Raw genomic sequence first — 16,565 nt, 5'->3', positions numbered from 1 at the left:
AAATGATTTTCCATTTTAGTTCTCTGGTCTGTGCTTTACATTGGCTCTCTTTTATCAATCCAATAATCTCAATGATTTCTCATTAAAATGAAGAAAATAGCTGAATTTGCATAAATCAAATAAATGGGCGAAAAAGGGAAGAGCGGCTGTAATGAGTCATAGCGTCCTTCATGCCTCACACGACCACACGCACGTTAATTAATTGACACAGGCAGTTATGGATGTGTGCCTTCACATAAGAGACATTGCTATTTCTCTTTATATCATCCACATACATATTTGATCACACAATACACATGCTGGCCTTCAGCAGTCTGTCGAAAATGTAAATGTGCGTGACATATTACGTCTTTCTGGTCGGCCTGAAAAGCAAGTATAAGTGTATGGTGACGTGCAGAAAGTATTGCACCGCTGCGTGCTGGTGGCAGTGCTGAGCTTCATTGGTGCAATGTGTAGAAGAGGTGCAGCACTCTTCCCATAGAGATGTATTAACGTCGATAGAAGCTTTGACTGGTTGAGGATGTGCCGACTTAGCGGCCATCTTAAATCGGGAGTCCATCTCTTCCAGGATTGCTTGTCCATCTCCAATCACTTGTATTGAAGAAACTGAGTTTGGCTCCAATAAATTACTTAATAAATAATTACTCACCACATTAAGAAGAGAGCCTATAGGTGGGTTTCACGACAAGCGCCCAACTCCAGATGGGGGACAGGAAGTAATTTCCCCATAGGAAAGAGCTGAGAAAATGCAGAAGTTTTGTCCTGTTTATGTCTGTACCAACTGGTCTAATTGAGAAAAAATAAGTAGTAACCCATAAAGGTGAATTAAAAAAAATAATAAAATACAGAAAGACATCAGAAAGACAGCAGACCTGGATTAAAAACCTTAATGATATTACAGGAAACATAGCTAACCATGACAATACTTACTATGTGGAGTTTGTTCTACAGCTTGCGTGTCCATGCTAGGTGGCTGTGCCTTTGTTTTTAGCAATGCTAATGCTAACTACGTTAGCTATCACGAGTGGTTCTTAAATTGAAGTCCTTCCTCAGGAAGGCCACAACATACGTTAGACCTCTGTGAATGGTTAACCTAGCAGCACGTAGAAAATAGCAGGTAAAGTAACAGCCAGCTAGCTTGTAGCCTGATGCCAGTGGTGCCTTTGTGTACATTTGAGTTGAAAAGATTCACATTTACTTACCCGAACAAAAACAAGACGGCAGTCATTTAGTGCTTCTTTTGATCCGAGTTCCCTGACCCAACCACACACAAAATAGTTGTAAGCCTCCAGGCTTTTATACGCCTTCATTTGGCTAGCGGTGTAGTACGATGTCTGGAGGATGAGGTAGTTTGTGATGTCGATTGCTTTCACACCAGGCAAATCCAACATGAGTTCGGAAAAATCTCTTTTCCTCAGAGTGTAAGGATCATATCCGACATATTTTACTATTTTTAGAGCCTGTCAGCTGCGTCCAGGCTCACACAACGCTTTTGCATAGTCGCTTTCCATCATTTTCAATGGGTCTTCCTGACCCCCAATTGAATTTCGCGCGCCGACAGAATCACGTGATTGCAACCCACCTATTTTCTCATTGGGTAGATGTAAAAGTAGTCACAAAACACAATATTTTGTCTGTCTTGGAAAAATCAGTCAGAATGCTATAAAATGGCTGACTCTCATGTGATGGGTGCAAATGTCTTACATTGAAGGAGTTAACGATAAACCTTGTATAGTCAAAAGAGACTATACTCAAGACAATAGTCTATACTCAGTGATCAACTCATGGTTATTCATGAATCGACTTTCTGACCACTTTCTTCTTCACTTGTTCCTGATTACCTCTCAGGAAAGACATCGAGTAGCTTAAAATTGGTAACGACTCATTAATTGCTAATCACGTTAAGATCCTCTCCACTTAAAGTGCGTCTTCACTTCATGTTCCATCATGAGGCCTCAGCATACCAAATGATGTTTGTATCATTGTTCACGTTCATTTGCCATGTGGGGATTAGCTGTGTTCATCTTCCAATTCAAGGCATCATCTACCTCTAAGAATGATTTGTGATATCGTGACAACAGTTTCATGTTGTTTTGCACTCGACCAAAAAAATATATTAAAAAAAATTGTATATTAGTTTTGTGAGTGGAACGTTATTAGAAAAAGTGAATGAAATTAAATATTTAGGCCTTTGGCTAGATTCCCAGTTATCTTTCAAACTTCATATCAACTTTACCTCTAGGAAGATATATGAATATGGTTGTCTAAAATCAATTAAGACAATCATTCTGTCAAATGTTTTTCTCTGCAAGTCTGGGGAAGAATTGTGATTGAATTGTTGTCAAACCTTGATTATGTTATCTAAATCTACATCCTAAGGCGGGGTGACATGGCTGAAAATGTATCACGATTTAAATATTTCCTCTCAGTTGATATCGATAATGATTTATTTATTTTTTTTTAGTGTGTTATTTTTTTTTTTTTTTTTCAATTATTCAAAATAAGTACCCGGAGCTGAAGGCTGAATTTAGGTGCTTTTATTTAGCAATGTAAATTTTAACCTTTAATAAGAGATCAACACAACTATGAAAAAGTCAAATAAACAAAATGGTCAATATAGACATTAAATTACGGAGCCCATCTGTTGTCAGGGTCTGAATTTTTATTTATTTTTTGCTATTCTGTACCCACAGTTTAACAATCTGTACCCACAGTTTACGGTTTAGTAAACCGTGGGTACAGATTACTAAACAGTGGGTACAGATTAGCAAAAAATAAAAATTCAGACCCTGACACCAGAGGGGCTCCGTATTAAATAAACACTTTTTAAACAAAAACTATTTTGTCAACAATTACAATTAATATCTGAATATTAATATATTAATACTGCAAGCATAAAAATCAATTTGTCTAACAAAGTCTTTCTAAATGGTACAAAGTAAGGGTGTTAAAAAAAATCGATTCGGCAATATATCGCGATTACACCTCTCAATTCTTGGATCGATTCAATAGACAGCTGAATCGATTTTTAAACATCTATTTTTGACGGAAAAATATTCAACAAAACGTCTTACTTAGGATTAGGATTCACACCTTAAGCATGGAATAATGTTATATTAATGGAACAGAAGCCTTAATATTTTGTTTTAATGCTGTTCAAACATGAAACAGTAGTCGGCTGGGTCTCGCTTGCTTAAAAATGACGAAATGTATTTTAGCACGTTTTAATGGGCTGTAATTTGCGACATGGCCACATTGTGCAACTGCGATCCAAATTTTGAATTGATCGATTGAGAGTCTGGGGGTAGATCTCAGTTCTCCTCCCACCTTCTGTTTTCTTTATCCTTGACAACCACCTGGCTGAAAGAGAAATGAGATGTGCCCAAAAGCCTCTGCTGTCTTGAATCCCTTTCATTCATTGAACATTTTATCAAATGTATTTTCTATTGATATTGATTGCGTGTTTATCATGATATTGATTTAATGTAACCACATGTAACCATGTGGGTGGCAGCAGGTGTTTGGTTGGTGCTGGATTTCACTTTGATTTATCTTTCTTTTCTTTGACCTTTCCTCTGGTCTCCTGACCTTCTGAACTTCACGACTCTGGCGAGACTGAAGTATCCGGTTAAGGTGAAGAGTAATGGGATTTTTATTAGGTTTTAGGTGAATTAATGAGTACAAATCACACAAAGTCACACACACGCGCACACACACGCGTAGACATGCACACAAATGTGCACATACGCACAAAAAAAAGAGAAAGTAATGATGATAAGATGTTGAATCGGTAAGACTGCCGAGTGAACAATTCTGAGCTCTCTCTTAATTAAAGAAAAAAAAAATCATGATATTGATTTACCTCTCACTCTAATTCGTCTTTCACAATGACTTAATAAAATAGTGAGTGCAGATTTGATCTGGGGGTGCCCATATATATATATATATATATACCGTACTTTAAATATATGGATTTTAAATATCTATTAGTGAACATAATAGCCTAAGGCACGCTGACTTTTATTTTTTTAACTCCAAAAATAAGGAAAGAAATCGGTCGCTGTGCATTTACATTTGCATCAGATTGGAAGAACCTACTTCACTCACTTGGTGCTATCAGCTCTTTTGATATCTTGAAATCATTTCTACTTATTCATTGTCAAAAATTCCGCTCCTGCATTTGATTTTCCTTCGCTGCTGGGCTCAGTCTCTTTGGACTTTCTCTTGTGTATCTTATATCGTCAGTAGATGTGTTTACGGTGCGTCATCTTGTGTCTTGATTGTGACTACATTTATGTGAATATATATACATTGTGCATAATATGTTATATTGGCTGTTTTCAATGTTTCAGATTGTGTTCTAGATTTACTTTTAATTCAGATTGTGTGCTACTGGCGATAATATTTATGTATTTCTCAAAATGAAATGATGCAACTCAAGGGACTCGTTGAAATAAACAAAAAAAAAAAGAAATTGTGGTTGATAATATAACGCTCAGAAATTAAAAGTGCAGACTGAAAGTCTCCAGTCCATAACCACTGAAAAATTGAACTTACCGAGAAGGAGCTGACTTCATTTGCATCATAATAGATTCTACAGCTTTAACGAATGAGGAGGCGGAGATATGTTTTAATTTTTATGGGGGGGAAGAGATTTTTCTGGAAAATCATTATCGACACTAATTGTAGCACATAGTTTTTAGTGCCTCAGAAATGGTCTTTGAACATCCATAATCACTTCTTATTAACTTATTCTTCATGTCTTTCGCTTCTTCGAACAGTTCATCAGTCTTGTTGCTAAAATTCAACGTGTGAGACGTGTGGGGCATGTAGTATGATTTGATTGCATTAACAGCTTAAACTAGAGATGCTTGATAACCAAGTACTTCAATTTGAGTACTGATACTTGATAATGTCATTAAATCTGGAAGTTTGATCAAGTGTTTTTCAAAAACACAAAACTTTTCTTGAACATGGCGGAAGTCACAATCAAATGTAACAATTGACACTTGTCATTACTGACTAAAATCTGACTGCATGTTCAAGTCTTGCCACACATTTTACTTAAATGTTTCCAGTAAATCAAAGCATTTCAGATTTCCAATATCTAAACACCAGGGGGCGCTTTTTAAAAGGAACACATACAATAGGTAAGAGATGAAGAACAAATAAGGGATGAAGAAGAGCGTCAAGACTAAACAAGGAAGAATATGGGTGCCATGTTCTTCAGTATGTGTCAACTACCATATAAAGTGACTAAAAAGAAATACAAGCCTGCTTAATTGAGAATACCACACAGAGGTGTGGACTCGAGTCACGTGACTTGGACTCGAATCAGACTCGAGTTATGAATTTGACGACTTTAGACTCTCTTTAGACTTTAGGCTAGCAACTTTAGTTTGACAGCTGTTGCTTGGCTCGCTTGCTTTTCTTTTTGTTTTCAATATTATGGACCAAGGCTACTTTGTAATCCACTCTCCCTGTTTAAACGAAGGGAATGTGCCTTAAATTGCACTGTATTTTTCTTTATTAAAAAAGAAATACATATAACTGCCTACATTTATAATTATTATTTTATGAAACACTAGCTTAAAAAAAAACATTCAAAATGTACAATATGACCATTTGGATTTTAAAAACAAAACTTCAAGTACATTACAAGTGCAATATAACGTGAGGCAGGATACCTTATTTTATACATGGATCATGTATGAAATAATTATGTATCTTGCCTTATATTGCACTTAAAATTGTATTCCTTGACTCGGGACTTGAGACTTACTTGTGACTTGCAAAACAATGACTTACTCCCACCTCTGATACCACAAGTAATAAAACGAAGCTGTGATGGGACAACTGTAGTAGTATTTTGCGACTGTTATCCACATATTTAAAGTAAAGCTATTGGTGCATCTCTAGTGTATAAACAGATGAGTCAAAAAAGAAAAAAAAGTACCAGAAAAAAAAAAGACATTCAGAAATGTAGTAAATGTAATCATGTAGGCCAGTCTTAGGAAATTGGTTTGAGAAATGTATGCCAGTAGCTCCAGCTCTGTGTAATATTTTGGAATTATTTGATGTTGTCTGGGTTTCTCTGCTCTTGATCTTCTGCATTATTTAGGTCTAGTACAGAAAGTGATGTACTTAACAATTAATGTCAGTGGCTATTAATGACATCTGCACTGCAGGGCAACAGTGAGTGGGAGAAGCGAGGCGACTTTGAGACGAGAAACTAGCGTCGTCACAGATGTGCTGGCATGTCAGCCATGATCATTAGAAGCTTGTCTGAAGAACGCCGTGTCCTTAGAAAAATGGTCTAGATCAGACTGAGCGCTTTAAAAATAAAAAATAAAAAAAAAGTATATGAATTATGTTGCCCAAACTGCCCTACTTTCGGCGGAGCACACAGCAGCTCAACTGTGCCTGGCATTAAAATAACTCTCCCCTATGACAAATGTTATGTGGAATATGTGCGCTGAGAATAATGTTCACAGCATGAACTAAATACAAAACAGTGTGTTCTAAACTCCTGATGCTCTTCCTGTTTATCCCGATGAAAACTGACTAAACCGTCAAATGAACGCACGCACAGCAAATGGGCCATTAGAAGCCGTTCATTTCTGTGCTGCTTGTAGTGTTGCAAGAGCTGTAATGTCTCCCAGCTGACCGCGGACCGGCCGCCTGTCAATCACAGGGACATGGTGAATGGGGGCATTGAGTGTTGTTAAGTGTATTGAGTACGGCATTGAAGTGCTTTACATAATTTCTTCCTCTCCTAAAAACCTTGTTGAGGCAGTTAAAAAAAATAAAAAAGTGAAAAAGTCACTGTAAAGTGAAAATAAATGTCTCCTTGCTTCGATTTCTTTTCTTTGCTGAGTGCTGTAGTCTTGCCTTCAATCTCATGCACGGACCCGAGCAAGTCAATTGATGCTTCCACAATGTATGCTTCCACGGCCCTAATGTTAACGGGAATGAAGGGAGCTGATTCAATTGGCTGGGAGTGGGCTGTGTTCCATCACACAATGGAGCAATATGCCCTATTCTATCTACTAGAAATTATTATTGGAATTCTATTCTATATTCTATAACAGGGAGTCCTTGAGTTCAGGCGCACTCGACCTAAGGCGTTTCGACTTTACAACGGTTACGCCTGGTCCGCCATTTTGGCCCCGTCCACCATATAGCCGTCAGTGTTTTCCCCTCATCCACTATTTAGCCCTTAGCTAGTGCTAGCGCTTGTGCACTTGTGGGACTATTTTTGGCTTTTTTGCCCTCTTTTTTTCCACATCAGCCTCCCCCCTTCTTTTCCATCCACCTCTAAGCAGTAATGGTCAAGTCAAGTCATCTTTATTTATATAGTGCATTCAAACAGCCTTAGCTGTTACAAAGCACTTTACAGAAAACACACAAAACATACAAACAAACAAACATAACATAAAACATTAACAGCAATACAATACAATCACAAAAAAAAATCAAAATTTTTCTATTCCTACATACGCTTTGATGTTTGCAGCAGTTCTAGTTTAAAGAGGACAGAATCAGTCTCCTTTCAGCAGTTGATCAGACGTGATCTTAACATGTATGACGTCACACGTTTGCTACAAGCTAAGTTTGCTAACAAGCTAGCTCATACACAAGCAGCTGCTGCGTTGGTATGGTAATGGTATGGTAATGGTAATTACAACATCTTGTTTTTTTTAATATTTTAATGTATTTTAGATTTTTTTTAATGTAAATAATTTTGATGTAACTATTGACTTTAATGGGGAAATTCGATTTAAGTTGAATTTCAGGTTACATCGCTAGCGTAGGAACGTAACCTGAGGACTCCATGTATACTAATTCTAGTATGATCCACAAAAGATGGCAGTTTAGCCTTTTTTTGTGTGTGTGTGTTGACATGTATCATATCACATACCAGCTCAGTGACCTAGTGGTAAATCTTCCGCCCTGAGACTGGGAGGTTGTGCGTTCAATCCCCGGCCCGATCATACCAAAGACTATAAAAATGGGACCTATTTGCCTCCCTGCTTGCCACTCAGCATGACGGGTTGAAATTGGGGGGGTTAGGTTACCAAATGATCGCCGAGCGCAAGCCCCTGTGCTGCTCACCGCTCCCTCAGGGGATTGGTCAAATACGGAGAACGGATTTCACCCCACTTAGATGGGCGCGACAAACAGTGGTACTTTAATTTGTATAAATAAATCATGTAAATCATGTATTAAATCTTTGTCAAAAGACACCAGCCATAAAGAATTTGCATACTCAGGAGGCCTGCTAATCAGTTTTTCGTATTCAGTCACGTGATTTTCTGCACATAATGGATTAATGCAAAACTGTTCAATTCTAAGTGTTTAATTATGTCATCACTGTATGAGTGCTACTTTTCTCATTTAAAAATATGCTACTTTTTATTTTATTATTATTATTTTCAGGAGTCTGTTAGATTAGTGGTATTTTTGTTTGGCCGTGTGCCGTGAGATGGATGTATTTTATTCGAAATGTTACTTGAAATCGAACTTCATCATTCATTATCATTCAAGCAGCACGCCGACCGGTCTTAACAGGGCAAATTTCTCTTCAATTGTGTGAAGACAAACTTCTGTCAGGGAGATAAAGGCTACAAAGCCTCCAACACTGTCGCTATGGCAGCAGTGCAGGATGAGGGAGCGACTGTCTGTTTGCGGGCATTATCAAAGTGAAGATACGTTAAATTGATTGAAAATCCGTTGTCCAATCTCAGTAACCATCTGGGCACATTTTATGGATTTGAGCTGGGCCAAAATCATTCAGCTCGGAGTGACAAAGACGGAGGCTGATTTCTGACCAGCAAACGCGAGGCCATTTCTCGCGTCTGCCTTCTAGCGCCTCTCTGACGCTCTCTGATATTTGCGAGCCTTTCCCGCAAGTGGAGGAAGGCGGTCATGTTGCGGCTTAGTGCATTTAAGCCCGTAACCTGACGCATTATCACGTGTACGTGCCACTGCTGATGTATATTTTAGAGTGAAGGAGTGCAAACCTCCTTTTGTTTATATCCCCACTGCGCCCGAGTCACAGAGCTGAGGAGTGAGAGGCAGGAAGAAAAAAGGCGAGAATAATGATGCGAGAAAAACACAGCAGTGGATCCCCGGTCCACCCACACTGCTCAGCACAGCAGAGCAGCTGTGCACTTTTGCTAAGTCTTAGTTCAGAGCCTCATGCAAATGCATAAATCTTTCATCTTAGACGACACTCCTGCTTAGGAGTTGAGAATGAAAATTTTTGCTCCATTGAAATATCAGGCAAGGGGAAATTGAAAGGAATTTTAAATACGTCTTTTATCAGCAGGAGCAGAAATGCCAACTAATTATTTGGTGTAAAGCTGCAGCGCGTCAACTTCCTGATCGCTGGTGTCACATCCTTGACTGACTTTTGTGTGTTTGTGCATTTGCGCGTGCTCAACGGTTCTGCTGGGGCGCACGGTACCAATGTAACTCCTGTCACACGTTTGCTCACATCTTGCAGACATCTTTACACGCTGTTTTAACAAGTCTATTTTGGTGAAGCACACGAGACACGCAACGCGTCTGACACCTACTCACTTGATTTTATGTTTGTTTGTTGGGTGGACACTTTTTCCGGATTTATTCCACTTCACCATATTTGGTCACACACATGGTAATTTCCGCTTGCGTGGCTGTAAAACAGCGAAACCTTGTCATCTGTCAACAGTGGCAAAGAAATGTGCCTTTGAGACTTTCCTGTTTCACCTCAAAAAGTTGAGGTTTTCCTCTGAACTTCAAATTCTTGCTACTGAGGAGATGTTACGCCTTTAGAAATGCATATTTGGCTCCCACACTTTAACTGGCAGCTGACAATGTGCAAACAGCAAAATATAGCCTATGCGTGCAGGGCCATTTTTTGGCTAAAGTTAGCATATATGGAGTAACGTGCAGAACCTTCCCTTCATTATGCTGACTGTTTATTGTTTAGCAAATACTGGATATTTCAAATGTCTGACGAGTTTTATGGCAATTAAGGTTTTACGATGACAGTGTGACATGTTAAGATATTACCGTTCCAACTACACAAGTGTAAATATTTATTCTTCAACTGGATTGTTTCAGCCTCCACTAAAGAAAGACCAAATGATGGTCTCAATAGTACAGAACACTTATTAAAAGCATTTCTTAAAGGTCCCAAGCCTCACCTATTTTCTTTAATTATTATTTTTATTGTTAATGTATTTTAATCAGATTTGCAAAAGAATTCCTCTTAGAAATGAACAGCTTACCCTTTAAAAAAAAAAAAAAAAAACTATTCTAGTTGGTCTAAAACACCTGGCACACGAGACAGATGAATTTCAAATTAATATTCAAGATGCAAATAAGCTTTGTTCCGATTGTATTGCTATTCTTTGAATATGGAAACTGAAAACAGCTTTGTCTAATGGGTGGTACACTACATCTCAACTACTTGTTTGTAACGACATCATGTTTAGATTCTTGGATGGCGGTTGATTCTTGGTGAAATAGAATTCACCAAGCGTTGGATTCTTGTCCCACTAATTTGGTAGCCTGGAAATCAGACTCACTTGCTGGTACAGTGATAAGTCAAGACACAGTCACCAACAAGTGCATTTTTGAGGCGTGGCCAAACCTAACCAAACAGATGGTGGAAAGAACCAATCAGTGGAGAGCAGAAGTACTGTACGTATTTTGACCTAGTGTAGTTGCCATAGTATCTGAATAAGTATAGCCGAAAATGCGTGTTCTTAACATTGAAATGCGCATGTAGCGCTTCTCCCCGTCTTATCTGTGGCATTTTCGCCATAGACAGAGAAAATAACGTGAAAACGCGGCGGAAAAATCAATGTATTCAAGTTAGGCGGCCTTCGCGAGTGGCAACGTAGGATGGCCGCCGATTGTTTCGCTTTTCACGACAGCGACAAATCTATTCATGTTAAGGTCAGTGTTTTTGACACACATCTTCTTTTGAAAGAAATAGGTCCAGTGTCTTCAGCCGCTGTGGTTTTTACTGACTTCGCATTTCTGGTCAAATTAAAACTGAGTTTAATGCTGATGGAAACAAACTATCGTCTCTCCCGTGCACCATTGTGAATGGACTTCCGCCGCCGAAGAGTGATGTCGCTCACGGAGAATACATCACTGCAAATGAACAAATTTGATTGCACAGTTTGTATTGAACCAGGCCAAACAGCGGTCAATAGAAGCCTTTCCAGACCCACTTTCTAGAAAGTGGGTCTGGAGTAGCTTGCCAGGCGACTAATTTGGAACGTGAGCTGTTTCAATTGTCGTAAGAAAATGTTAGTTTTACCCTCCCGTTGCCCCTGTGATACATCCTGAGTCTGACCGGTTACAGACAGATTCTTCTCGCTGCAATTGCTACGTTGATTTCTCATACTAGCGTTGTCCAAATGTGCTGTTGTGAAAAATAGAACCACAATTAAAAAGTGTGGATTTCATAGCATTTATTTATATATTTAACTACATGCGGTAGTTAGCAGACCTGTTTGTGGGACCAGCCAAAAGTGTAAAACCATGTGAAAGAAAAAAAATGTCGAAAATGAAAAAAATACATTTGAAGAGACTTATTTGTCCTGGTATAAATACAAATGTTTCAACATTCAGGATAAAAAAAAAATAAAAAAAACTCAGTGTTGTACAGTATTATTTTGTTCCATTTTCATGATGACTGAGTGATTCTGATGAAAACTCTTTATTATGATATTGACCCACATATGTAATGGAAAAATAACCTGTTGTATGGTCATTCTAAAAATGACAGAAACTTTGCTATAATAACAGCATCTCTAATGCTTAGGTTCACATTTGGTACATTGAGAGGGATAAAAAGCAATTGCTTGTTGTGTTGTTATATGCAAATGATAAAAAAACATTAGCTGCACACAGCACAGAAAAAAAAAGAAGAAAGAAAAAAAAAGTTCCTTTGTCCCCAGCCTTTTAGGAACGTGGCTGGCTCGTTCTTTCACCGGAAACAGACTTTTCCTCACTACTCTTGTCTTGTTTTGTTTTACACGACTCTTTTTGGCAGAAACTTTTGTAGACTGTTCAATGACAAATGTCCTTGGAAAGAAAACTGGAGGGAGAGGAAATTCCCCTCTGGCTTAAAACGATGGAAAAGGTGCTGTGGCCTCTGAGCGCCACAAGCTCTGTTGTAGATAAAAAAAAATAAAAAAAATACAAAAAAAAAACATATGGGACATATGCGTTTTGGTCCTTTCCCTGCACTTTATAATGCCGCAGCTATTAAAGTTCTTAATTCCCAAGCCAAGTGTCATCAGACTCCCACTGTCCAAGTTAAAAAATTACTATCTCCATTTGTGCTTATGGCCCACTGAACACAGTGCCAAGGTGACTGATCCTGTCCACGTGTAGCTCTTTTTTTTTTTTATTATCTCACCTCAGACTGAAATCTGAAAACGCAGAGTCAACAATTTGGACCTTATGTTTAAAATGAAGCACGAGCGCTTTCGTCTGAATGCTGTTCCACATTTACTACGTCAGGGAGGATGTCCTTTGAGGACATGCATAAATATGTACAGTACACAGTAAAAAATAAATAAATAAAAACCAAAAAAAAAACAAAAACAAGGTTGCATTGTCCTCGTGACATTAATTAGCGCAATCTTCAGGATTGCGCTTGAAACAGGCTGTTACGCGCTGAGAGCAGATGGAGGCCATATGACGCTTTGGCTGACCTGCTTATTCTGCCTCCATTTCCTGTTGTTGTATGCTGTGTGAACGCCATGCATCACCTCTAACCCGAGGTGCTCACTTAGCCAGGGCCATAAATATTGGGACATGGATGAAATGGAATTGTCACCTTTTTGGTTCGATACACCACCGCAATGGATTTGAAACGAAACAAACAGAAGTGCTTTCACATTTAATTTGAGAGCATTTACATCCAAATCAGGTGAATAGTGAAGGAATTACAATATTTTGTATTAATATTTTGTAAATTAAAACTATACAGTACTCACTTTAAAAAGAATATTTAAGCCAGGGTCTGGTGTCGCGCTTTCTCTTGCCGATCCAGTAAGTCTTGTTGATGTTCATGCTAATCCGATTACCCGCAGAGGACGTGAGGATAAAAAAATACAACAGATCCAGACACGACTGTCACACTCGCCTGTCCTTTATTTTTCGTTCATATTTCCCACAACAATGAATAATCACGTCACTTAACACTCATACTAAATCACTTCTTAGCGATGTGTTGAAAAGAGACACAGTCAGCAAGCTAGCTAAGCTAAGTTAGCTGGAGAAGCTACAGAAACATCTGCTCAGACAAGTTTAACCGGTCACGACAATTTAATGGAACGCGCTTGGCTCCTGTAAAATGGTAATGTGACGTACAGTGATGAGATTTCAGATTGTTCAATTCTAATTTAACAGCAAGGTTGAGTTATTTACCTCTACAAAAGGCATCCGCCGAATGGCGGCTAACTCGTCGTCACAAGTGCACGTATCGAAGCTCCGTCATTTCCGCTTTACCATAATTCCGTCAAACCATTTGTCCTTTTTAGTTTAAAGCGACCCCAAGCCTTAGGTATCTTTATCATTTTTGAGAATGACTCCATTGGAAGGAAGGAAGTCAGAAATGGTCCATCAGCAACAAAATGTGGCCAAAAATGGGTTCCGGGTGCTGTAAAAACGTTTTTAAACTGAGTAATTATAGTTCAGAGGCAGAACTTTTTATGTCAATCAATTTTTTTTTGGTCAACCTAACCAACTTTAGCCAATTTTTTACTTTCAAAATTCCACTTCAACCTCTGAAAATATCAAAACAATTGCCACACTCTTTTGGATTTTTTTTTTCTTATGTAAATAAATAACTGTACAATTCCGACACCATTCAAACGATTTGGATGTAAACTAAATACCTTCCAATTCAAGCTTAAAATCTGCAGTTGAAGCGCATCATGTTGGTTTCATTTCAAATCCATTGTGGTGATGTTTACAGCTAAATAGATGAGAATCTATGTCCCAATATTTATGGACATGACTGTATCGTTCAACAGTGGTCAGTTCCCACTATAAGACCAAACCTGAGAAAGAGCATTGTATTGGAGGTGGAAATCAATTTCTCCTGTGGCTGATGATGAATAGGAAGCAGGTGAGGCGCTGCAGTGCCGGTCAACAGGGAGATGACGTTCTTGCTTCCGGTTACGGTCAAGTGCAGGATGTAGGTCATGACGGTGTTTAGAGGTTTTATCCGGAAGAAACTCAGACATTTTGTGTCCTTGTGGGCCAGCACACAGCGAGAACAGAGAGGTTACAAAGTCATGCCTTTTTTTTTCTTTTTTTTTTTTTGGTTCCAAATCCACTGCGACACCCTGTCTGACCAACAGCCACCTTTTCTGTCTCTGTACAGGCAGTGCTGCCACCCCGGTTGTCTTCAATAAGAACGGTGATGCTCCTGGACGCTATGACTTGTTCCAGTTCCAGATGAGCAACTCCTCCACGCCGGAGTATAAGGCCGTCGGACAGTGGGTGGAGAACCTCCAGCTCAGGGTACGACTAGTTCCTCACAACACTTTTACGCATACAAATCCTTTTCCTTTTAGCAAAATTGGCTAAGACATTTTTTTAACTTCCTGTCACAATAGCAATAAAAAAAAGTGCAGTCATCTGACTCAAGCTCATTCACAAAAGTTGAATGAAGGCAACTGGACTCGTTTGATGAATTAATTGTTTTCCCAGAACATTCAAAAATGACTTGTACAATTATGCGAACCCACTTAGGTGGGTGTGACAATCAGTGGTACTTTAACTTGAAGCTAAAACAACTACAGTGTTGCCTTGACTTATGAGTGGCCCAATTTATGAGGTTTTTAGATAAGAGCCGTCCTGCAGACGGTTTTTGCTTTGACGTAGAAGCAAAAATTTGAGACATGAGTGCTGCAAGATTACTACTAGTATAACTAGCATTACTATTATTGACGCTTTCAGAGTTATGAACCGCTTCTTCGTTTGTGTCTTTGATGGCCAAGGCGTGCACAAACTGCACACACAAGAAGGAGCACAAGGGTTTGAATGGATGAATGGAATTTCCATTCATTTCTATTGGGAAAGATACTCTGAGATACCATTGTCTTGAGTTACAAGTGTGGTCACGGGAGGAAATGAACTTGTAAGTCAAAGCACCACTGCGCCTTCCAAAAGATTAGCATTCCTGTACTGCTGCATGTTGGAGATATGCTAGAGAGGGAATGTTTTGTCTTTTGGGAAAGTGAGGATGAATCTTTTTGTGAAATGGGCGGACATTGTTTGCATCTTAAATGCGCCGTGAGCTCAGGTGCAAACAATCTTTTACTTATCCATGAGCACAAATACCCTGTTTTTCTATTACAAACACAAAAGGGAAGTTCCTCTCGCTGGCAGCAGATAAGACAGATGTCTGACACACACAAACACACACGCACGCATGCACACGGCTGTTTTTCTATCTCATAAGAGGACACTACTTTAGCTTACACTGATATCCTGGAAATAAGGTGGTAATGGGGTTTAGGATGGTAATAGATAAAAACATGTGTACAGCAGTCAATAGAGTGACGACCTCTGCCAAGACCAAACATTAATGCCAGATAATATTTTTACCATCCAGTGATCAAATTTGAAACTTCATTTCATGCATGTACGTACCTCTATCCAAATCTGTGCCAACATGTACCTTGAGAAATGCGTTTTATTCATTTCTTGACCACACTTGTAGCTCAAAACATTCCCCATTTAAATGAATGGAAATGCCATTAATCTGTTCCAGGCTTTCCACAAAAAATAGCACCAAAAAAAAAAATGTTGCACTTTTTTTTTTTTTTTGAGAAAAAAAATATCATTCGATAATATTTATAAAAACATACAGGAATGACATAAGAAATAAGAATTTTTGTCACACTTTTTCATTCAATTCCATGTACATTAATTGTGCTGCTCACCTTGGCCATCTGGGGGCAGTATAAAGGCCAATTTATACTTAACAATTCAGGCCAAACCCACAAAGAACGAACTGATAGCGCCTTTTAATTGTCTTGCTCAAAAAGGATGTTGCACTAATGATATACCAGCACAAACACACCCACAAGCTTTGACGGCTGAGTGCGGTTTGCACCTGATTAGCCTCCGGTTGTTATAAGCCATACATGCAGAGCATTGGCAGGAAGAGACTCCTTTCTCTTGCGTTTTTAAATGTTATTTCTTTCATTTCACTTTTTATTATTGTTTTATGAAACATAATTTAACAAATTGCACGATATAATAAATAAAGTGCATAATCATCATCATTATTCTTATTCAAAGTAATAATAATAATTATTATTATTATTATTATCATTAATTATTATTATTATTGTTATTGTTATTATTATCATTAATTATTATTATTATTGTTATTATTATTATCATTATTATTGTTATTATTATGACTTTGAATAAGAATAATGATGATGATTATGCACTTTATTTAGTGTACCTTGCAATTTGTTAATTGCAAATAAATAATAATAATAATAATAATAATAATAATAATAATA

At 38.2% G+C, this 16,565-nt stretch overlaps 1 protein-coding gene across 3 annotated transcripts in view; it reads left to right on the top strand.

Annotated features, from left to right (window-relative positions):
• The window catches only part of LOC144013980 (metabotropic glutamate receptor 7-like), a 159,791-nt gene that overhangs the window by 103,581 nt on the left and 39,645 nt on the right, over positions 1-16,565 (top strand). For all 3 annotated transcript variants that reach the window (XM_077513428.1, XM_077513430.1, XM_077513429.1), the window contains exon 7: positions 14,405-14,544. In XM_077513428.1, the coding sequence (XP_077369554.1) occupies positions 14,405-14,544 (140 nt within the window). The remainder of the gene's footprint in view (positions 1-14,404; positions 14,545-16,565) is intronic.

This window comes from Festucalex cinctus, chromosome 2 (assembly GCF_051991245.1).
Source record: "Festucalex cinctus isolate MCC-2025b chromosome 2, RoL_Fcin_1.0, whole genome shotgun sequence".
NCBI classification, from domain to species: Eukaryota; Metazoa; Chordata; class Actinopteri; order Syngnathiformes; family Syngnathidae; genus Festucalex; species Festucalex cinctus.
Note: the sequence above shows the minus strand (reverse complement) of the source record. Positions and strands in the feature narration are given on the sequence as shown.